Genomic DNA, 24,347 nt, shown 5'->3' with positions numbered 1-24,347 from the left:
AAAAGTATTTTTTTTCCATTTTTTTTTTGTATAATTCTCCTTTAAGGGGGCATGGCAGAGGGTCTGTCCTATGCCTACATACTTTTGCTGATAGGTGTCCCTCATACCCATCTCAAAATGTTAGGAGGTATGGCTTCCAGGCATAATTGAACAAGCTGAAGTTAGATGCTGATTGGCTACCATCCACAGCTGCACCAGATTCTGAGTGCACCAGTTTTAGTAAAGGAATTCACTCATCCTGGAACCCAGTACTTACTCCTGACCTCTGTAAGATGCCGGGGTTGTACACCGAGCTCCATAGATTTGCTAAATGCAAACTATGCAGTTGCACTCATTTTCCCCAGAGCTTAGTAAGTGTGGTAAAGCTCTGCTTATTTCCATATTCCTTGTCAAAAGAAGTTTATTGAGTATACAATGTTATAAAGATACATAAAGTAAGTTTACAAGGATCTATAAAGTAAGCTCATTGTTTTACAGTAGGGTTTATATTAGGTAAATATCATGAAATTTCAAATATTAAACATTGGGTTCACGTAAACCTAAATTAAAGATATATATCATTTCCTTAGTTACTTTTGTAGGTATTTAAATGATTTATACCTACTATACATATTGTTTACAAGTAGAGTGTATATAGGTCAAATAAATTCTGATAATGAGCTTTAATCGTAAGGTGGAGAAAAGGAAAGAGAAAGAAGAAAAAGGGTTGAAAGGTAGAGGTATGGTCCACAAGGTTGTCCCGCTCGTCAGTTTATTATTCTTTTTAGTTCTCTTTGAAGCCTTAGAATGGGTGTCTCTGTAAGTCATTTAATCTGTTACCATGGCAACAGGACAGAGTCATTGAAGTTTGACAGGAACTGTTGTTTTATCCAAGGATGCCAAAGTTTTTCAAATTTTGGAATTTGATTTTGATCGATGGCTACCATCTTAGCATGGGACATTGTATTATTCATTCTGTGAATTGTTTCTGCTAGTACCAATGTAGGAGATTTCCATGCCCTGGCCACTGTTTGTTTTGCAGCCGTTATTAGTTGGATCATAAGTTTGAATTGAGAGAGTGTTAACCATTCCGGTTTTAGATTAAGTAAAGTTAAATATGGATCTGGTTGTATTATTTTTTTTTATATTTTAGATGCAATCACGAAGACTTCCTTCCAGAAGGTTTGGATTACTGGGCACGTCCACCATATGTGTAAATATGTGCCTATTTCTGGGCATCCTCGAAAACAAAGAGTTGAGGTATTAGGTGAATATTTTGCCACTCTAACGGGTACAAGGTACCAGTGAGTTAGGACTTTATAATTTGTCTCCAGTGCTAAGATGTTGGGTGAAGATGACTTAGATGTGAGCCATATGTTAGACCAGTCCGTGTCTTCTAAAGTTCGTCCCAGGTCCTCCTCCCACCTCTGAACGTAAGAGAGTCTATTAAGATTTGCTACTCCATATAATTGATTATAAAGTGATGAAATTGTACCTTTAGCAAATGGATCTTTTGTACAGATTGATTCAAAAATGGATAATTGGGATAATGGTGTATCCCCCTTTAGGAATGGTGTATAGAAATTTTTGATTTGGAGATATCTAAATATCTCAGAGTTTGGTAGATCATATTTTTCTCTAAGTGATGGGAATGAAAGGAATGATTTAGATGCTATGAAGTCATTTAGTGTCTGAATGCCTGATGTTGTCCAAGCTTTAAAAGAATTTGGGTAGATCCATGCCGGATAAAAGGCCGGATTTCTGATAAAAGAAAGGAGAGGATTGTGTGGAGATTGTAACTGATATTTGGTTTTTAGTTTATCCCAGAGAGATAAGAAGTGTTTAGTTATGGGATTATGAATTTTAAAGCGGTCTTTAGGATCAAGCCATAATAAATTTGATATTAATAGAGGGTCATTTTCTGAAGCCTCTATAAATACCCATAATGGGATTTCCTGTTTTGCATGGTATTTGGACAGACTGGCCAAATGTGATGCTCTGTAGTAGTTAGTAAAATTAGGGTATCCCAGGCCTCCTTTATTTTTGGGAAGATGTAGTGTGTGTATAGGTATACGTGGTTTAGAAGAGCCCCATATAAACGAAGTTGCTCTTTTTTGTACTATTCTCAAAAAATAGGAAGGAATTGGAATAGGGAGGACTCTGAATAGATAAAGCAATTTGGGTAGAATAGTCATTTTGATTGCATTAATCTTCCCTATCCAGGATAAAGGAAGTTGCGACCATTGTTTTATTAGATTTGTGATCTGTCTTAATACAGGAGGATAATTGGTTGAGAATGAGTCAGAATGAGATGCTGTTAAATGAACTCCAAGATATGGGATTGATTTTTCTGCCCATGTGAATGGGAGTGCAGCCCTAGCCGGGATCAATGCCATGTTTGTGAGTGAAATATTAAGCACTAGGCATTTCTTAGGATTAATCTTAAGGCCGGATAGGGCTGCAAATCCATCAAGAGCTGGTATTAAGTTAGGACCAGAGACCTGTGGTGATGATAGAAAAAGTAATATATCGTCTGCAAATATACATAATTTGTGTGTAATACCTCCTACTTCAATGCCAGTTATAGTTTGGTTTGTTCTGATGTATTGGGCCATGGGTTCGAGTATAAGGGCAAATAATAAGGGAGATAATGGGCAACCCTGTCGGGTACCTCTTTCGATATTAAAGGCTTCAGATTTGTATCCAGCATATTTTATATAGGCTTTGGGTTTATTATATAATGCTTTGATCCATGTTAAAAAGTGGGGTCCAAAACCCCATTTTTGTAATGAATATTGCATATATTGCCAGGATACTGTGTCAAATGCCCTCTTAATATCGAGAGATAGAAAACATAAAGGGATTTTCCGTTTTTTAGCAATATGTGCCAATAACACTGCCCTGCGTATATTATCGCCTGCCTGTCTATTTGGCATGAAGCCTACTTGATCTCTATGTATTAATTTTCCTATAATGCTATTGAGGCGTTTTGCTATTATTTTTGCTAATAATTTAATATCGAGGTTTAACAGAGAGATAGGCCAATAATTCACACAGGAAGTATCATCAGAAAGGGGTTTTGGGATCATACAAACAATTGCCATTAGTGTTTCTTGCCGAAAAGAATGTCCATCTAGAAGTTTGTTAAAAGTTTCAGTGAGAATGGGAGAGAGTATTTCTGAGAATGTTTTATAGTATAAAGCCGAGTAGCCGTCTGGGCCTGGTCTTTTTGTTAAGTTTTAGGTCTTTTATGGCGTTAGCAACTTCATCTATAGTTATAGGCTCATCCAAACTGCTTTTTTGATTCTGAGATAACTCAGGTAAGGTTATTTTTGAGAAGAAGGATTCAGCTTCTGTAGGATTAAATTCATTGTTTGTCTTGTATAAAGTTGCGAGATGTGAGTGAAATTTATGGACTATTTTAACTGGATTACAAGTGTAAACATTTTTTGATAATTTCAAACGTATTGGTTTGAAAGATTTGTTAGTTGAATTTAATGCCCGAGCCAAATATGTACCTGGTTTGTTTGTATTCATGTAGAAATTGTGTTTGGAGCGTTTGAGGGATTTATCAACTGACTCAGTGAGAAATAGATCGTATTCCAATCTAAATTTTTCCAGATGAGATTTTGTACTCTGAGATGGATTATCTTGAAATGATATGTAGGCTGCATTAAAATTGAGTTCTAGTTTTTTTGCTAGATTTTTGCGTTCCCGTTTAAATAGTGCCATTTGTCTTTGTATTGTACCACGCAAGACAGGCTTATGAGCTTCCCACAGTGTTATTGGGGAGATGTCTGTTGTATTTAATAATTGATATGTATTCCTTTAAAGCTTGTTCAATGGCCATCTGATGTAGTGGGTGTTTGAGCATTATGTCCGGTAAGTACCACGTTGGGTCATGCGCTTTTGGTATGGCTGAGGCTATAGTAGTGTATACTGCATTATGGTCAGACCACGGAATCGAAATTATATCTGATGCAATAATTTCTGGTATCATTCCTATTGTTAGAAAAATATGATCTATTCTGGTGAAGGTTTGATGAGGGTGCGAGAAATAAGTGAATTTCTTTTTCATTGGGTTACTTTCTCTCCATGAATCTACCAGATTGTATTTGGAAAGAAGTTGAGAAAAAGGTAATCTAGAGCTTATTTATCTAGAAATGGGAGGAGGACCTGGTTCGAATCCCCACACATTATCACTGTTCCTATTTTGTGTGTATTAATGACTTGTAATATATGTGAGAGGAACGGTGTAGGTTGTTTGTTAGGAGCGTAGTAGGAAATCACTGTGATTGCTGTATCCATTATATAACCCATGAGTATCAGGTATCTACCTTCTGGGTCTTTAATTTCTGATAAGGTGAATGGTGTGGATCGGTGAAATGCAATTAGAGTTCCCCTTTGCTTGGTACAGGCAGAAGCCGTGTAAATTTGTTGATAAAAAGGAGAAATATATTTTGGAGTAGAATCTTTGGTGAAGTGTGTTTCTTGGAGGCATACTATGTGAGCCTTCTTGTTATGGAAAGTACGGAAGGCTTTGGTCCTTTTTTGAGGGACATTTATTCCCTGAACATTCAGGGAAAGTATATTCAGTGGTGCCATGGCAATAGATCAAATAGTTTTGACTTACTTTTTGTTATGCAGAGCTGACTGCGCAGATCAACCTGTGTGGACTGAAGAGATGAATAGATAGAAAAGAAACCAGTGAATTCTGGAGTAAAGAGTAAACAAAAAACATATAAGATTAGATGATACATTGTATAAATTATTTTTTGCAAGTAATCACAATTTACCCGTGAAAGAGAATAAATATCTCTCTCAGGGCAATAAGTGAATTCGTCACACTCCCACATAATATGGTTGGGAGAATGAGGAGGGCTAATGGGGGTACACGGATCTTCCGCTTACAGGAGAGAAGTGCTATGTCAAAAGACATCAAAATGATGTTTCATTAATTGGAGTGCAGAATATAGTTTTTGTTGAAATTATTTATTCCAGGGTGGTTGTATATGGTTAGTCTTGCCCTAGGCTAAATAATTCAGTTAGAAAGGTACTGTTAATAACTTTGGTATTGATGAAGATAGTTTGAATTATTTTGGGATTTTAACCCTTTTAGAGTAAACAATTACATATTTTATTCATATGTAACTGTTTAGATATGTTAACTCATAAAATTGAGGTTGTATTGCTTCAGATTAAAATAAACAAAAACATAATTCTAGGAACTAGTTAGGTAATAATATATTTGTTTTAAGAAAAGAAAGAAAAAGCTTCCATTACTTCTGGATTATTGAACATATTTGTCCTAAAAAGTAATAAATATATTGTTATTACCTGATAATATATAACTGAACAAGAATTTCCTTATTTCACTTATATATTCTAAGGCTATATGAATCAGAAGTAATAAGAAATATAACTGGAATGTAACATGATCCCACACAGTGTGTGACTATCAGAATGTAGTTACATTCAGTTATAAATATAGGTTTTTTATAGAGAACCATCTCTTAGTATAATAAATGAAGAGATATCAGGAATTAGGATGTCAGTCCATTGAATCTTCTTGGTCCATGGATGATGTGGCATAACGGCCTCTTTTGTGAGAATGATGATTCCCATTTTGTTCTGAAATTTTCTGGGTGCTGCCTGAAGGTGAAGATGACGCCATTCTTCTGCATGTGGGAGAGTTGCTGCTTGTGGGTTCTGTCAGATTTAATTTTAAAAGGGTTTGTTGTAGTTCATCTGCTGATCTGCTTCTGTAAATTGTACCTTGGTAGTTAAATCTGACTAAAAAGGGGAAGCCCCATTGATACATAATGTTGTGACGTTGCAGTTCCATTAGTTGGGGTTTCATGGATCGTCTTTTAGTAATAGTAAGTTGGGATAGGTCAGCAAAAATTTGATAATTGTGTCCTTGAAAATTAAGTTCCTTTTTTTCTCTTGCAGCAATTAGTATTTGTTCTTTCGTTCTGTAATAATGAAATTTTGTGATTATATCACGTGGGGGTCCATCTTTCTTTTTGGCTGTGAGGGCTCTGTGTACTCTGTCCAGTTCTAAACGTTCAATAGGGATATCTGGCTTTAGTTCTTGTAATAGAGCAGTAATAGTAGATTGCAGGTCTGTCACAGTTTCAGGAATTCCCCTTATGCGCAAGTTTGAATGTCTGGCTCTATTTTCGTAATCTTCGAGCTTAGTTTGAAGTATTAAATTCTCTTTTTTTAATTGTTCCAATTCTGTTATATTTTCTTGGGTTGTAATTTCAATTTCATCCATTTTTATTTCTAAGGCTGCGGTGCGGTTTCCCAGCTCTCTTATTTCTTTGGTTAGGCTTTTTGTTATTTGGTCTGAGGTTTGTTTTAAAGCCTTATGAAGCATCTTTTCAAATTGTAATAATATTACTGGGGATACTGAGGAGGCTTGTGGAGAAGTTTGTGAGAGGATTTGTTCTGTATCTGACTCAAATGGAGAGTCTTGCTGTGACATTTTCTGTCTGTGAGAGCGCCCTGATGCTGTATCTTGTGAGGTGACTGGAGCTGCTTCAGCTGCAGTGAGTGCCTGTGAGCTCTTTGTGAGGTGATTTTTATTTCTGCCACGGTTTCCTCCCAGTACCATATTTCCTGCCCAAACTTTCACAGTTTGTTCCCTGGGGCAAAAAGGTTCAAATGGATACCTTTTGAGCCTGCAGGCTCCGCTTTGTCCTTCTCTTCTCTCCTCAGCGGTGTGGAGCTCTAACAATGCATGTCTGCTCCGCTAGGCTCCCTGCTTATTTCCATATTCCAATGATGTGCAAAACAAAACAGTTTTTTTTTTTCTAGCATCTGACTGGGTATTCTTTACAAAGTGAAGCTTTACCGCATTTATTAAAATTTGGGGAAAATGAGTGCAACTGCACTTGCAAATTGCATAGTCTTTTTGCCTTAGTAAATCTACCCCATTGAGTCTCTTCCACCAAAATTATGTATTTGCTAACAGTTTTTTACATCTCAGGTGAAGTTCGACATTAGGCTCCATTCACACCTGATCCCAGGTGGAATCGCCACAAAACCCTGCAAAATGAAGGATGTGTTTGCCATGCCATTACTTCTTAATGGCACCCCAATCTCGCCACGATTTTGCCGCGGTTGTCACGCAGTAAATTGTGCTACAATCACAAACGTGATTCCACCTGCGATCACGTGTGAATGGAGCCTAAGGGTGAAGTTCCGCTTTATGTCCTCTTTCCCGATCTTCTACCACATCCACATTTGGCACAATGTTTTTTTTCCTTTTTGATAGGTACCAGTTCCCAGTTCCTCTCGGGTTGCCTATGCAATCCAAGTAAAAATCCACCCCCCCCCCCCTTGCCCACAGCCTTCTGGTACACATCACAGGTCCCAGTAGGCTGCAGGACCATTAAAAAAGCACAAAGTGGCTCGCGTATTCACAGTGGGAAGCCGACTGTGAAGTCACAAGGAGTCACAGCCAGCTTCCCTCAGTAAACATGCCGGGGCCCAGAGGACAGGCGAAAAACAGGCCCCAGGTGAGGACAGCGCTGGATCCCTGGATAGGTAAGAAAAAAAACTACGAAGAGAGACCAATCAGGAGTATATAGCTGGCAATCCTTGCCACATCGCAAATAAAGAGAAACTTTAAAAATGAAGTGCCCCAGGGATTTTATGGGCAAGGAAGGTAAGCCAGAATGAAAAGGAGTAATATCGTAAAAAAGTGTAAATTTATTCAATATACATATATATTGAAAATGCACAAGTATGTACACCTAAAAACAATGCATTTGAACATCGTCAAATAGAACAGCAACTGAATACTGGAACACACTAGCCTCAAAAATGGAGGTTACAGTAAATGTGTGGTCACAGATGATCCCCACATGTTTCGGAGATGGGGGGGTATAGGTAGTCAATTCCTTCTTCAGGGGGGGTTTTTTACAGGCTGTTTGTTCTATTCAAAAAAGTGTACATAAAGAAAAACACATAAATACATATAAGTGCTAGAGAAAATATAAATGTATATGAATACAGCAGGTTAACAGCAAGAGATCTATTCGTGGAACATGGGAATACATCATACTCACAGAGGATCATGTCCTTAGAAATATAATACACATCAGGAGTTCACAAATAGGAGGGGCTTACATCTCTGCATTCGCTCAGTTGCATGTGGGACTCTGGAAACCAAGAGTGAGTCTGTAATAATGCGTCTCACATTCACCAAGGGTGATGGAATTCCTAAGAGGCCTTTGTGTGTAAAAATGCTGAGTAGCCTTGCAGCTTCACCCTGGCCAGAAAACACACCAAAAATCGCAGAGATCACCATAAGTGATCTAACAAAAATATATATTCATGGTATCAGATCATGGGTGAAAAATGAATGCACAACTACCTAGAAATAACAAGTAATGGGTAAGTATGTATATATTTGTTGCTAAGCTGAAAATTAATAATCTGCAAACAAACCCAAAAGCACTCACCTTTTTCTATAGTATTAAAGAGTAGCTGGTGCAGTGCTTACTGTGGGCCTGACTGTGCAGCTAAAGAGTGTTTGGGCTTACCATGTTTATAAGGAGCTGTGTAAAGGTATCCACCCATCCAACCAGGTGTATAAATCAATAGATGGGAGTGTTTAAGGCAGTGATCGTCGTACCCATTAAATTAATCACCTATTCCTGTCAGAGAGGTATCACATGAGTGATTTCTTGGCTTAAGCGACGTCTGGCGTGACCACGTCATAAGACGTGATCACGCCAGACGCCGACAGAGCCACCGACACAACAGATGGGTGATCAGTGCTGGTCTGATGGAAGGAGACATGCACGCATGCCCGGGACGGCACATAGGCCGTCACTAGGCAGGCGGAGGTGGGCTGTAGCCCAAAAATATTGGCCCTGAAGTGCAAGTAAAGCATTAGGGGGCCCCTGTGTGCTGGGTAGTCTTAATGCGTCAGGAGGCCCAGGAGAAACATAGTGTGTCTAAGGCAACCACATTGAGATTAAATAGTAAATAAAAAGTTAATACAGAGTTTTTAAAAGTTTTTTAGCGTTTTTAAAAAATTTTTTTAGCTTTTTTTGTTATTTAGCATTTTTTTTAGCGTTTTTTTATATATATGTCGCGGGCACCTACTTTTAGGTAGGTGACCTTTCCTAGTGGTTTCTATTTTAGGTAAATTTAGACAGGCTTGTGCTATTACAGCAGGCCTGTCTGTTGTTAATTTCCATTTGAGTGGTAGGTAGTTTGTGTGTTAGTCTTGGCCAATCATTAATTTGCTTGGTAACACCCAGGACTCTCATATAAAAGTCAGGTCACTTGGTCAGTGAGGGGTTCCTGTTCAGGAGAGTTCTTCCAGAGAGAGCGAAGCCAGAGGTTCCCCCTCCCGGGGAGCCGACGGGCCCCCCTCCGAGGAGGGTGGGGGGGCTTCACTGGGACTCACGGCAAAGTTAGTGACACCGGATAGCATATGGTCGCTGGTGCCATAGGATGCCCCTGCGGGGAAGGGAGCGGTCCATAAAGGAAGAAAAGGGCACAGAGGAACCATGTAGAAGAAATAGCAACTAAGCGGAGGACAACTGGGTGATCGATCGCTTATGAGCGACACGCGGGTAGGGATGAGCTTCGAGTTCGAGTCGAACTCATGTTCGACTCGAACATTGGCTGTTCGCAAGTTCACCGAACAGCGAACAATTTGGGGTGTTCGCGGCAAATTCGAAATGCCGCGGAACACCCTTTAAAAGTCTATGGGAGAAATCAAAAGTGCTAATTTTAAAGGCTAATATGCAAGTTATTGTCATAAAAAGTGTTTGGGGACCTGGGTCCTGCCCCAGGGGACATGGATCAATGCAAAAAAAAGTTTTAAAAACGGCCGTTTTTTCAGGAGCAGTGATTTTAATAATGCTTAAAGTCAATCAATAAAAGTGTAATATCCCTTTAAATTTCGTACCTGGGGGGTGTCTATAGTGTGCCTGTAAAGGGGCGCATGTTTCCTGTGTTTAGAACAGTCTGACAGCAAAATGACATTTTGAAGGAAAAAACTCATTTAAAACTACCCGCGGCTATTGCATTGCCGACAATACACATAGAAGTTCATTGATAAAAACGGCATGGGAATTCCCCAAAGGGGAACCCCGAACCAAAATTAAAAAAAAAAAATGACGTGGGAGTCCCCCTAAATTCCATACCAGGCCCTTCAGGTCTGGTATGGATATTAAGGGGAACCCCGGCCAAAATTTAAAAAAAAAATGACGTGGGGTTCCCCCTAAATTCCATACCAGACCCTTCAGGTCTGGTATGGATTTTAAGGGGAACCCCGCGCCAAAAAAAAAAAAAAAATGGCGTGGGGTCCCCCCAAAAATCCATACCAGACCCTTATCCGAGCACGCAACCTGGCAGGCCGCAGGAAAAGAGGGGGGGACGAGAGTGCGGCCCCCCCTCCCTCCTGAACCGTACCAGGCCACATGCCCTCAACATTGGGAGGGTGCTTTGGGGTAGCCCCCCAAAACACCTTGTCCCCATGTTGATGAGGACAAGGGCCTCATCCCCACAAGCCTGGCCGGTGGTTGTGGGGGCCTGCGGGCGGGGGGCTTATCGGAATCTGGAAGCCCCCTTTAACAAGGTGACCCCCAGATCCCGGCCCCCCCCCTGTGTGAAATGGTAAGGGGGTACTGTACCCCTACCATTTCACGAAAAAAGTGTCAAAAATGTTAAAAATGACAAGAGACAGTTTTTGACAATTCCTTTATTTAAATGCTTCTTCTTTCTTCTATCTTCCTTCATCTTCTGGTTCTTCTGGTTCTTCTGGCTCTTCTGGTTCTTCCTCCGGCGTTCTCGTCCAGCATCTCCTCCGCGGCGTCTTCTATCTTCTTCTCCTCGGGCCGCTCCGCACCCATGGCATGGGGGGGAGGCTCCCGCTCTTCTCTTCTTCTTTTCTTCTCTTCTTCTCTTCTTCTTTTCTTCTCCGGGCCGCTCCGCAATCCATGCTGGCATGGAGGGAGGCTCCCGCTGTGTGACGGCGCTCCTCGTCTGACAGTTCTTAAATAACGGGGGGCGGGGCCACCCGGTGACCCCGCCCCCCTCTGACGCACAGTGACTTGACGGGACTTCCCTGTGACGTCACGGGGAATGCCACAGGGAAGTCCCGTCAAGTCACCGTGCGTCAGAGGGGGGCGGGGTCACCGGGTGGCCCCCCCCCCGTTATTTAAGAACTGTCAGACGAGGAGCGCCGTCACACAGCGGGAGCCTCCCTCCATGCCAGCATGGATTGCGGAGCGGCCCGGAGAAGAAAATGAAGAAGAGAAGAAAAGAAGAAGATGAAGAAGAAGAAGAGAAGAGCGGGAGCCTCCCCCCCATGCCATGGGTGCGGAGCGGCCCGAGGAGAAGAAGACAGAAGACGCCACGGAGGAGATGCTGGACGAGAATGCCGGAGGAAGAACCAGAAGAGCCAGAAGAACCAGAAGAACCAGAAGATGAAGGAAGATAGAAGAAAGAAGAAGCATTTAAATAAAGGAATTGTCAAAAACTGTCTCTTGTCATTTTTAACATTTTTGACACTTTCTTCGTGAAATGGTAGGGGTACTTATGGGGGTCACCTTGTTAAAGGGGGCTTCCAGATTCCGATAAGCCCCCCGCCCGCAGACCCCCACAACCACCGGCCAGGGTTGTGGGGATGAGGCCCTTGTCCTCATCAACATGGGGACAAGGTGTTTTGGGGGGCTACCCCAAAGCACCCTCCCAATGTTGAGGGCATGTGGCCTGGTACGGTTCAGGAGGGAGGGGGGGCCGCACTCTCGTCCCCCCCTCTTTTCCTGCGGCCTGCCAGGTTGCGTGCTCGGATAAGGGTCTGGTATGGATCTTTGGGGGGACCCCACGCCGTTTTTTTTTTTTTTTTTTGGCGCGGGGTTCCCCTTAAAATCCATACCAGACCTGAAGGGTCTGGTATGGAATTTAGGGGGAACCCCACGTCATTTTTTTTTTAAATTTTGGCCGGGGTTCCCCTTAATATCCATACCAGACCTGAAGGGCCTGGTATGGAATTTAGGAGGACTCCCACGTCATTTTTTTTTTAAATTTTGGTTCGGGGTTCCCCTTTGGGGAATTCCCATGCCGTTTTTATCAATGAACTTCTATGTGTATTGTCGGCAATGCAATAGCCGCGGGTAGTTTTAAATGAGTTTTTTCCTTCCAAATGTCATTTTGCTGTCAGACTGTTCTAAACACAGGAAACATGCGCCCCTTTACAGGCATACTATAGACACCCCCCAGGTACGAAATTTAAAGGGATATTACACTTTTATTGTTTGACTTTAAGCATTATTAAAATCACTGCTCCTGAAAAAACGGCCGTTTTTAAAACTTTTTTTTGCATTGATCCATGTCCCCTGGGGCAGGACGCAGGTCCCCAAACACTTTTTATGACAATAACTTTCATATAAGCCTTTAAAATTAGCACTTTTGATTATTCATGTTCGTGTCCCATAGACTTTAACGGTGTTCGCATGTTCGAACAAACTTTTTTCCTGTTCGCATGTTCTGGTGCGAACCGAACAGGGGGGTGTTCGGCTCATCCCTACACGCGGGCTATTGATCAAGTGAGTGAAAAGCCCAAGGGAGGGGTACTGTCCAGAGGCTGTGGGTTGTTGGTACGTAAGTCAGTGAGATGGGCGGTGATGGCCTTTGACTTTGGGTTCAGCAATGCCCCAGGATTCCAATCAGTCAAGCGGGAGGAGTTATTCAGAGTGACTTATCTTTAGCTCAACTTGGAAGTACCATGCAGATGGGAAGTAGTGGTAAAAAAGTAGTGGTAAAGCTGCAAGCACACATATAGAGAAACAGACTGTTCTTAGAAGTTCTGCAGATAAAGGCGTTATTCAGAGTGACTCTTTATCGGTTATTCTCTATCAAAGATCTACTTCCATCTTCCCTGATAAAGTAATCATCCAGTTTTGAATCACTATCATCCGCAATGAAGTCTTTGCAAGTGAAGCAAGGGAAAGATCAGAAATCATCCAAAGAGCATCGCAGAGGAAATCCTTCTCCCATCCCAGTTTTGTGTTGTTGAATAAAGCAAGTGAAAAAGCACTAAGGACTGTGACTTGTAAATCTATGGGCTGCGAGGGTTAGGTGGTAAACGTGAGTTACGGATATAACATTTAATCAGCCGCTCCTCCGGGACTATTTGCTACATATATATTAAAAAAAAAACAAACAAAAAAAAAAACGCTAAAAGACTTTTTATTAACTTTTTATTTTATTTTATTTATTCAATAAATTTATACTTTTTTACGATATTACTCCTTTTCATTATGGCTTACCTTCCTTGCCCATAAAATCCCTGGGGCACTTCATTTTTAAAGATCCCTGTATAGGTAAGCGTCCTTTTTATTAAAAGTCAGTAGCTACAGTATTTGTAGCTGCTGACTTTTATTTTTTTCTTTCAAGGGTGAAGATCCTCTCCAAGATAATACATTTGAACTGGATTCAATTTACCTTTACTGTGGATGAATCTTGTTTCCAGTGAATGGAAATAGACTCCCTCCAGAGGTGGTTCTGGCCAGCTCAGTAGAATGCTTTAAAAAATTATGGATTCTTTCCTAAATGTACATAATATAACTGTGTACTAACATTTCCTGACACCTTCATGGCAGCACACACTGGGATGTGACTCCGCCCCCACAACCTGACAGGATTGGTTAGCTATAAATTTGAAGGGGAGACACCCCGCTGCATTCTCTTTTCTATCCTCACCTGACAGATTGGGATAAGCAAGATTGCTCCTGTTTTCAAGATTAAAGAAAAAGCCTCTTACCGCACTCGCCCCAGCAGGTTCAAGCCTCTCCTGTTTGGAAGTCCCTCCTGTACAGTCTCTAAAGGAGCTTCTATGGAGGGAATCCCTGGTCTGGTGGTCTCAGGGGACGTCTGGATGTCTGGCACAGTAAGCTTTAAAGAAGCTTCATATATTTCAGTGGTCTCCTCTCTATTATGCCTGTCCTTTTTTCCCTTTATCAAATTAGGTTTTTTCCCCCTGCTTAAGGGGATTGCTGGCACCTGTTGTCCACCACTGTGGAACCGTCATGGCCGCCGACACTCCTCCTCCGCTCTGCACGCTCTCTACTGTGCCCAGAGTTAGGTTACTGCCTTGGGAAGGTTATGCCCTTTTCCAAGATGGCGCCGAGGCGTTCGGGACGCTCTGCGCAAGCGCGGGAGTGTCATTTTGCCGCAACGACGGCACCAAATTTAAAAACACAGTCATTCTCTGTGTTTTTGCTGAAACTAATCAAAAAAACTTGGATTTCACTGTATGTTTCCCTGCTTTGTCAGAAACTAACTCAGCAAACTAAGGAAAGTTGGATCAACTTCTCCAGACTCTCTTGAGCCTTTAAAAAAAAAAAAAAAAAAATGTTTTATTTTTTTTCCTATTCCTTTTCAGACTTCCTGTCACTATTGCTATGGAGACCACTGCCCGCGCAGACCACCATCAGCAAACAAGGTAAGAGGCCATCTGTCATTGGTAAGTATTGAAGAAGGGGAGAGAAAAAGAGAGCCGGACCACTAACGCTGCGTTTTTGGCAGCCCTACCAGGTCAAGAGCCGCAAGTTCAAGGCATGGAAGAAGATCAAGTCATGCGTCAAGCAGGAGGTCCCGCAGAAGCCGTTCAAGTTCTTCCTCCCGCCACCGAAGACATAGCCGCTCACGTCACAGCCGCTCACGCCGCAGCCGCTGCCGTCATAGTCGGTCACACCGCAGACGGTATCACATCATACCGCCAGAGCCACCACACCCGTCCTGCAGCAAACGCTTGCTGGGTATGCGGCGCGCCGGCCTTGCCAGATAAACTAGCCTGCCGATCCTGCTTCAATGAGGCAACAAAGGAAAAAGAATTAGACGCAAGAGTGGCTATGGAGCTCATAAGAGAATCTGTACGAGAATCCATAAGGGAGACAACGGCACCACTAATGGATGGGCCTACTCCCAGCACATCGGCAGCAGATGTCCATCAACCCCAGGCATCAGAATCTTCCTCAGAAGATGAGGACCAGGGGATGTCAGCAGGCTTTGATTTTTCCCTTGTAGAGCCTTTTGCAAAATCAGTTAAGGAAGCGATCGGCTGGGAAGAAGATAAAGTGGAACCGCAGAAAGTTCGGAAATATTTCCCAAATTTAAGAAAAGATCCTGAAAACTTCCCTTTTATAGGTGAACTGGAAGATCTAATTAAAGATGAGTGGGAAAGATCTGATAAGCGGTCCAGTCTCACCAACAGACTGGCAAAGATGTATCCTTTGAAAGAGTTGAAAGTCAGTTCATTGATGAACGCCCCCGTCGTCGAATCCTCCTTGATGCATCTTGCACGCCATCTCACTCTGTATATTGAGGACGCAGTTTCCTTTCGGGACATTCTTGATCGGAAATTGGATCTGGAATTGAAAAAAGCATATTCCACGGCTGGGGGCGCTTGCAGGCCAGCAATTACCACAGCAGCAGTGGCTAAAGCCATATCAGGTTGGGCAACCCGGGTGGAGAAGGACCTTCAGGACGGCACTGAATTGGACAAAATAATCTCTTCTCTTCAGGAGATCAAGTTGGCAGGGACTTTGTGGCAGTCATATTATAAGATCCTCGGCAAGATTAATGCTAGCCTCAGTCACGGCAAGAAGGGCCCTGTGGCTGAAACCATGGATGGCCGATACTGCATCTAAAAAAACTGGTGCAGAATTCCATACGATGGCTCAAACCTGTTCGGGTCTAAATTGGACGCCGCTATCTCCAAGGTAACAGGAGGAAAATCGGGATTAATTCCCTCAGACAGGAGACCCAAGTCCCAAAAGGGTCCGTCCTACAGACGCAACCTTTCCGATAAATACAAGGAAGCTAGATCCTACCGCCCCGGTAGGGAGTTTAGCAGGGACTGGAAAAATACAAGACCTTCCTTCCTGAGGATGCAGAAGTCCAAGCCTACCCCGGCAGGGGAGCAGCAGAAGTCCTTTTGAAAATTCGCCTGCCCACCCAACACAGGTGGGCGCCAGGGTCAAGAACTTCATACAGATCTGGTCAAGTCATATAAAGGATCTGTGGACTCTATCCACAATCAGATTTGGACACGAATGGAAGTTTATGGGCAGACTCCTGGGAAATCACTTCCAATCAACCAGACTGCCATCTTCACTAAACAAAAGGAAGTTACTAATAAAATATATTGTAGAACTGAAGCAAAAAGGAGCAATTCTGGAAGTTCCATCAGGTCAAAAGGGGAGGGGTTTCTATTCCCCCCCTATTTTTGATAAAGAAGACCGGAGAATACGCCCTGTATTGGATTTAAAAAATCTCAACAGGAACATCAAAATAGAGGCTTTCAAAATGGAGAGCCTTCAGTCCATAATTCTGGCAGTAAACCTGGGCGACTGGATGCTATCAGTAGATTTATCAGACGCTTACCTACATATTCATCCCGCCTTTCAAAAGTTCCTCCGATTCGCCATCAACAAATGCCACTTCCAATTCCAGTGCCTCCCTTTCGGCATCTCGTCGACTCTCCAGGACTTTGGTTGGTTAGTCAATTGGAAAAAGAACAGTCTGCAGCCCGCGCAAAATATGGTATTTCTGGGAGCGGATCTGAACACCAAATTGAACAGGGTACAACTCCCTCAGGAGAAGGTCCAGCCTCTAATACAGAAGATGCGGAGATTACTGTCAGCGAGGCATCTACCAGCCAGAACCTGCTTAAGTGTGCTAGGCTCCATGTCTGCAACTCTACCCATGGTGCAGTGGTCACAATGGCACATGAGAGTCCTGCAAAACATCTTTCTAAGGCAGTGGGATGGAGTATTGATGCGTCAGACCATTACCATTCCCAGACCAATGAAGCAATCAGTATGGTGGTGGACACACTCGACCAACCTCAGAAGACACAGGCTGATAGTTCCCCCACTTCTGATGCCTGCCAGAGCGGCTGGGGAGCTCACTTTCAAGATCAAGCAGCACAGGGCCAATGGCAGTTCCAGGCCCAGGGTATAGTATCAAATATACTGGAACTCAGGGCAGCTTTCCAGGCTCTCATGGCATTTGCACCAGCCCTCAGAGGGAAGAACGTGCTTATCTGGATGGACAACAAGGTGGCAGTGTCCTATATCCAGAAGCAGGGGGGTACCAAGAGTCTCACACTGATGGAGGAAGTCTGTCCTATCTTGGAATGGGCACAGGCACACCTAACAGACTTAAAGGCAATATATGTTCCTGTGGCACAGAACATGTTAGCCAATTATCTGAGTCGAGAGACTCTCTCGAACAACGAATGGTCCTTGAGCCTCCAGGCCTTTTCACTTCTTACAGAAACGTGGGGAATGCCAGAGGTTGACTTAGCAGCCACACCTGCAAATACAAAGTGTCAGAGGTTTCTGTCAAGAGCGTCATTCCCTTCAGCCGAGGGAATAGATTGTCTAATTCACCCATGGAACTTCAAGTTGGGGTACATATTCCCTCGAACCCCGTTGCTAGATTCCTGTCCAGGCTCCGGAGATCCTCAGCCACAGTAATCGCAGTAATCCCACTTTGGCCGAGAAGACCATGGTTCATGACTCTATTGCAGCTCAGCCTTCAACCTCCAATCCCTCTTCCGGTAACCCCAGATCTGCTATTTCAAGGCCAATTTCTACACCCAGCTCCAGAGAAGTTGCATCTGACAACCTGGAAGTTGAATGGGCTAGGTTAAGGGAACAAGGGTGTTCTCAGGAAGTAATATCAACCCTGATGCAAGCCAGGAAGAATACCACCAACACCACCTATACAAGAATTTAGAGCAAATTCTTTCATTGTACAGCAGAAGGGTTGGGACCCCATTGCTCCAGAACCTTCTCAAATCTTAGAGTTCCTCCAGTCAGGAATCGACAAAGGCTTAAGTTCAAGTACCCTTAAGGTACAAGTATCCGCTTTGTTGGCCAAAACAGGCACTAGATGGGCATTACATCCTCTGGTAATCCAATTCCTGAGAGCCTGTCTGAAAATCGAACCTCCTAAGAAACCAGTTTTTCCATCATGGGATCTCTCAGTAGTCCTCGATGCCTTCACCAATCCTCCTTTTACTCCATCTGAATCAATCTCACTGTGGGATTTAACTCTAAAACGGTCTTTTCTCATTGCAATTACATCAGCAAAGAGGGTATCTGAAATCCAAGCACTGCTGGCATCGGAACCTTACTTGGTATTCTTCCCTGATAAAGTAGTTCTAAGACCTTCAGACCACTTAATCCCGAAGGTAGCAACTTCCTTCCACTACAACCAAGACATCTTACCATCCTTTACTATTGATCAAGGTGAACCTCATCCTCTGGATGTTAAAACAACCATCATTAGTTACCTTGCGGCTACAACTCCTTTTAGGAGGACGGATGCCCTCATGGTCATCCCCCATGGAAACAGACAAGGTCAAGCGGCTACTTCACGTACTATCGCCTCCTGGTTAGTCAAATCCATCAAGAAGGCATACTCCATTCGCCATCTGGCAATTACTGAAGGCATCAGGGCTCACTCGACTAGGGCAGTGTCTACCTCCTGGGCAGCATATTGCAGGGTCTCACCGGAGACGATTTTCAAAGCAGCGACTTGGTCCTCCAGACACACTTTCATCTCTCACTATAGAGTGGACTCTGCTCACTTGGCTATGGCAGACTTTGGTAGATCCTTTGTTAGAGCCAATTCTTCTGCATTATAAGGAATAAATATTATTTTCTTGCACCCACCCGACTGGCGAGTTATTTCCCAGTGTGTGCTGCCATGACGGAGTCAGCAAAATGGAAAATTGTATACTCACCTTTCCGTAATTTTCCTTTCCTGACGCATCTTCATGGCAGCACACAGATTCCCACCCCGTTTTATGGTGATATATTTACAGAGAATGCAGCGGGGTGTCTCCCCTTCAAATTTATAGCTAACCAATCCTGTCAGGTTGTGGGGGCGGAGTCACAACCCAGTGTGTGCTGCCATGAAGATGTGTCAGGAAAGGAAAATTACGGAAAGGTGAGTATACAATTTTCTGTTTTACAGGTAAAGTTGATCCAGGGAAAATCCGATTGCCTCTCTGGGATCAGGAAGGAATTTTTTCCCCTGCTGTAGCGAATTGGATGATGCTTTTCTGTGTTTTTTCGCCTTCCTCTGGATCAACTGTGGGTATATGGGATTATATGATATTTTTTATTTTATTTATTTATTTTTTATGGTTGAACTGGATGGACTTGTGTCTTTTTTCAACCTGACTAACTATGTAACTATGATGTAAGGTGGGCTCTCTGGGGACCCTGATGTAAGGGGGAATCCACACTCAGGCAGGGATGGACTGGCCATCAGGACTACTGGGAGTTTCCCAGTAGGCCGATGGCTCAGTGGGCCGATTTCAGCCGCCGCCTATTGCATCTGCGGTGTCTACAATTTACCCATCAATCGCCAACAGCTGGCGCCTGACGCGTAGATCGAGATGCATGCAGAGTAGCGCAGGAAGCATCTGTAGTAAGTTCTCTCTCATGTCACGCTGCTGCTGCTGCCCCCCGGCAGCCTCTCCTCTCTTCTCGTCCATCCCCATTTGCTTGTGACATCATCTGGGATGGACGAGAAGAGAGGAGGGGCCGCCGGGGGGAGGAGCAGCAGCGTGACATGAGAGACAACTTACCACAGACACTTCCTGTGCTACTCTGCATTTGAAGAAAACAAGTAAATGCTGTGCCCCATGTGCCCTGATGTGCCCTGAATGTGCCTGATGTGCCCTGATGAGCCCCATGTGTCCTGAATGTGCCCTGATGTGCCCCATGTGCCCTGAATGTGCCCTGAATGTGCCCCATGTACCCTCATGTGCCCCAATGTGCCATGTGCCCCATGTACCCTCATGTGCTGTGCCCTGATGTGATGGGCTCTGTACCCTGATGTGCTGTGCCCTGACGTGCTGGGCTCTGTACCCTGATTTGCTGTGTCCTGTGCCCCGATGTGCTGTGCCTCGATGTGCGCTGTGCCCCGATGTGCCCTAATGTGCTGTACCCTGATGTGCTGTGCCCTGATGTGCTGGGCTCTGTACCCTGATGTGCTGTACCCTGATGTGTGCTGTGCCCTGATGTGTTGGGCTCTGTACCCTGATGTGCTGTACCCTGATGTGATGAGCTCTGTACCCTGATGTGCGCTGTGCCCTGATGTGCTGTGCTTGGATGTCAGTGCTGTACCCTGATGTGCTGTGCCCTGATGTGCTGGGCTCTGTACCCTGATGTGCTGTGCACTGTACCCTGATGTGCTGTGCCCTGGGCCGGTCTGGATAAAGTCCAGGGCCACATTTTTGTCCCAGTCCAGCCCTGCTCTGTACCCTGATGGGCTGTATCCTGATGTGCTGTGCCCTGACGTGCTGGGCTCTGTACCCTGATGTGCTGTGCCCTGTACCCTGATGTGCTGTGTCCTGATGTGCTGTGCCCTGTACCCTGATGTGGCCTGATGTGCTGTGCCCTGACGTGCTGGGCTCTGTACCCTGATGTGCTGTGCCCTGTACCCTGATGTGCTGTGTCCTGATGTGCTGTGCCCTGTACCCTGATGTGGCCTGATGTGCTGTGCGCTGATGTGCTGGGCTCTGTACTGTGCTCTGATGTGCACTGTACTCTGATGTGTTGTGCCCTGGGCCGGTTTGGATAAAGTCCAGGGCCACATTTTTGTCCCAGTCCAGCCCTGCACTCAGATATGTAACGATTATATATATATGTATATATACACACACACACGTATATTATGTACATGTGTATGCCCGCCCAAGCGTATTACTTTCTTTACTTCACTGCTATGGGCTCTAGCCCCGGATCTTTTGTAGACCTAGCAACTCCCCTGTTGGGGGGGTCCCTTGCTGTGGAATGAGGGGGGTACCTTGCTGTGGAATGAGGGGGGTCCCTGGCTGTGGCATGAATGGGATCCATGGCTGTGGAATGAGAGGGATCCATGGCTGTGGAATGAAGGGGATCCATGGCTGTGGAATGAGCGGGGTCCATGGCTGTGGAATGAGGGAGATTTCCCTGGCTGTGGAATGAGAAGGGGGTCCCTTGCTGTGAAATAAGGAAGGAGGTACCTGGTTGTACAATGAGGGGGGTCCCTGGCCATTGAATGAGGGGGTCGCTTTGCTGTGAAATGAGGGGGGGGGGTTGGCTGCTGAATGAGGGAGGGGATTCCCTGGCTATTGAATAAGGGTGTCCCTTGCTGTGGAATAAGGGGGGGAGCCCTTACTGTGTAATGAGAAAGGGCATCCCTGGCTGTGGAATGAAGGGGTCCCTCTTGGAATGGGGGGGCTGGCTGTGGACCATCTCCTGTTGCATGTCTGCAGTCTCTGATAGTTTTCTGTAGCATAATGCCCTGCACACACGGTCGCACATTCCGACGACAAAATCCGTCTGATTTTTTCTGACGGATTTTGGGCCAAGCTTGTCTTGCATACACACGGTCGCACGAAGTTGTCTCTGAACGCGGTGACGTAAAACACGTACGTCAGGACTATAAATGGGGCAATAGCCAATAGCTTTCGTCTCTTAATTTATTCTGAGCATGCGTGGCACTCTGTGCGTCGGATTTGTCTACACATGATCGGAATTTAAATGATCGGATTTTGTTGTTGGAAAATTTTATATCCTGCTCACTTTGTGTGTTGGAAATTCCGACGGAAAAAGTCCGATGGAGCCCACACACGATCGGAATTTCCGACAACACAATCCGATCGCACTTTCTCCGTCGGAAAATCCGACCGTGTGTACAGGGCATTACATTCACTAAATATGTGTGGCCCGTTGGTGATGTCAGGGGGTATTGTCTGCACCAGTCATACAGTATGCATCAGGAGACTCATCTAGTATCTACAACAGCCATTATTAATCTGTTGCAGTAATCTAAATTTGCTTGTGTCACTGAGTTATCTCATGTCCTTTTAGCTTCTTTCCTAATGTACCCACTGCAACATCTTGGGGAGCTCCCATCGTGTGGGAGGGAGCCTACGACTCTGAGGAGGAAAATCGATTCCATCAGAAACAAAGGACCGTGGTTGGACTCTCAGTCTTTGCTGTAAATAAGTGAGTGTTCTTATCTTCTGATCCATGTGTTTGCATACACTATTTCTTGTTTAGTTGAGTCTATAATTGATTTAAGTCAGTTTTATTTTAAAATTGTTAAAGCTGAACTCCAGACAGACACAATTTAAAGTTATTCTAAAGTCTTTTTTTTTTTTGGTTAAAAATAACAAATATGTCATACATACTACTCTGTGCAGTGGTTTTGCAAAGAGCAGCCCAGATCATCCTCTTCTCAAATCCTCCACCAGGGCTCCTGGCCCCTCCCTCCAGCCGAGTGCCCCCACAGCAAGCAGCTTGCTATGGGGGCACCCAAGCCGAGCCGCTGCTCTCTGTATTCGGCCCCGCGGCCTGGGGGGGTGTAGCGATCGCAGGAGGAGGCTTGAGGAGAACTGTGAGGGAACATTGCTTCTACACAGTCATTGGCAATGTCTCTGTCACCACACGGTCGGTGGCAGGGAACTCCTGGAGCAGAGGGGCAGGAGAAGCTGTCGGAACGCATGGTCCAGACAAGTTCCTCATCAATGACTCAGGGCTGGAAGGTCGGTGAGTGTTACCACAGTGGATGGCTGGAGGTGCCAGGGAATCTGGAAGGGAACTCTGCTTCTACACGGTAACTAGCAGAGACTTTATCATGCACACGGTGGATGGTGGAGAGTCCTGGATCAGAGAAGACACTGTGGGGAGTTGTGTCAAATCAGTGTGGCCAGTGACCAGTGTTTGCGAGTTGGACTGGCTGGGAACAGTAGTCCATTTCCTAGAAAATAGACTTTAACCTACTAGGCCTCCGGGGAGAGGTTCTGCAGGCCTCAGGCCTAGTAGCAGCGAGTTACCAGAGCCAGAAGAGGGGCTTATTCAGAGTGAGCTCTTCATACCCATTAGAAGAGGATGTGTTATATACCTCAAATGAAATTATAAGTTGTGCAGGAGGAAACCAGTTGTGCAAGAGGAAGCAAGTTTGGGCAGGATATGAAGCGACCATTACTTTTACACGGTCAAAGGTGATGTTTCTATCCCTCACACGGTGACAAATGGAGAACACGTAGGAACACCAGTCTGCATGGAGATGCAAAGGAAGCAATAGTCTGCATGGAGATACAGAGGGAGTAACAGTCTGCAGGGAGCTGCAGGAGAAGAATTCTACTTAGTCAAGTATGCACATTCAATCTTCAGGCTCTAACTATGATCGAAGTATACTGAAATCTGTAAATATGATGGCAATGATTAATTCTATGGGCATCCCATATCCCATCCCTTCTGGAGCCGGCAGTGCCTGATGGACCTCCCACTGGTCCATTGCGGGGACCGCGGGACGTGTGACGTCCATCATAGGCGCTGCAGGCTCCAGAAGGCAGGAATTACAATGTGGACGCCGCTCCACTGTCAGAAGATCCCCACTTGGCATTCGGGCGGGCAGCTGTCCTGTCCTGGCTCTGGCTGCCTGGAGTGCCTGCTGTTTACTCTACTATGTGATGGGCGTACCGCTGAGCTGCAGGAGGAGGTCACATCATCTGAAGTCTGGTCAGGTAGATCAGTGTGTTAGGTAGGTTAGTGTGTGTCAAGTAGGTGGGTCAGTGTGTGTCAGTAAGGTATGTCAGGTAGGTGGGTCAGTATGTGTCAGGTAGGTCAGTGTATGTCAGTGTGTGTCAGGTAGGTCAGTGTGTGTTAGTGTGTGTCAGATAGGCCAGTGTAGGTCAGTGTGTGTCAGGTAGGTCAGTGTATGTTAGTGTGTGTCAGGTAGGTCAGGTAGGTCAGTGTGGGTCGGTGCGCATCAGGTAGGTCAGTGTAGGTCAGTGTGTGTCAGGTAGGTCAGTGTGTGTCAGGTAGGTCAGTGTGGGTCAGTGTGTGTCAGGTAGGTCAGTGTGGGCCAGTGTGTGTCAGGTAGATCGGTGTATGTCGTGTAGGTCAGTGTGTGTCAGGTAGGTCAGTGTGTGTCAGGTAGGTCAGTGTGGGTCAGTACACGTCAGGTAGGTACCACACAACCCCCCCCCAGCCTTTACACTTGACTGTGTCAAGTCTTGTTTTTAATATACGTTTATATATACTTTTAATAAACAAACCATTCGTATTCACACTATGAGTGCCCGTCTCTTTCGTCCATGAGGATATCCTATTGTTTGCCACGGAGGAGGTGATTACTACAACTTTACCTATTGCAAGTGCCCCCCCCCCCCCCCCCGTAGGGTGATAAGGATCTGGATACCCCATTGTTTGCTGTGCCAAAGAGGAGGTGATTGCTCCGGATACTGCCATTATACTCGGCCCCTGGATGATGTGACTCTATCATGAAACGCCGCGTAGGGCAGAGCGACGTGT

The 24,347-nt window shown here is 44.7% G+C and overlaps 1 protein-coding gene across 2 annotated transcripts in view; it reads left to right on the top strand.

The window, feature by feature from the left end:
• The window catches only part of LOC141107594 (N-acetyllactosaminide alpha-1,3-galactosyltransferase-like), a 153,762-nt gene that overhangs the window by 101,696 nt on the left and 27,719 nt on the right, over positions 1 to 24,347 (top strand). For both annotated transcript variants that reach the window (XM_073598444.1, XM_073598443.1), the window contains one exon: positions 21,897 to 22,034. In XM_073598444.1, coding sequence (XP_073454545.1) covers positions 21,897 to 22,034 — 138 coding nt within the window. The remainder of the gene's footprint in view (positions 1 to 21,896; positions 22,035 to 24,347) is intronic.

The sequence above is a fragment of the Aquarana catesbeiana genome, linkage group LG09, assembly GCF_042186555.1.
Source record: "Aquarana catesbeiana isolate 2022-GZ linkage group LG09, ASM4218655v1, whole genome shotgun sequence".
Classification (NCBI taxonomy): Eukaryota; Metazoa; Chordata; class Amphibia; order Anura; family Ranidae; genus Aquarana; species Aquarana catesbeiana.
Note: the sequence above shows the minus strand (reverse complement) of the source record. Positions and strands in the feature narration are given on the sequence as shown.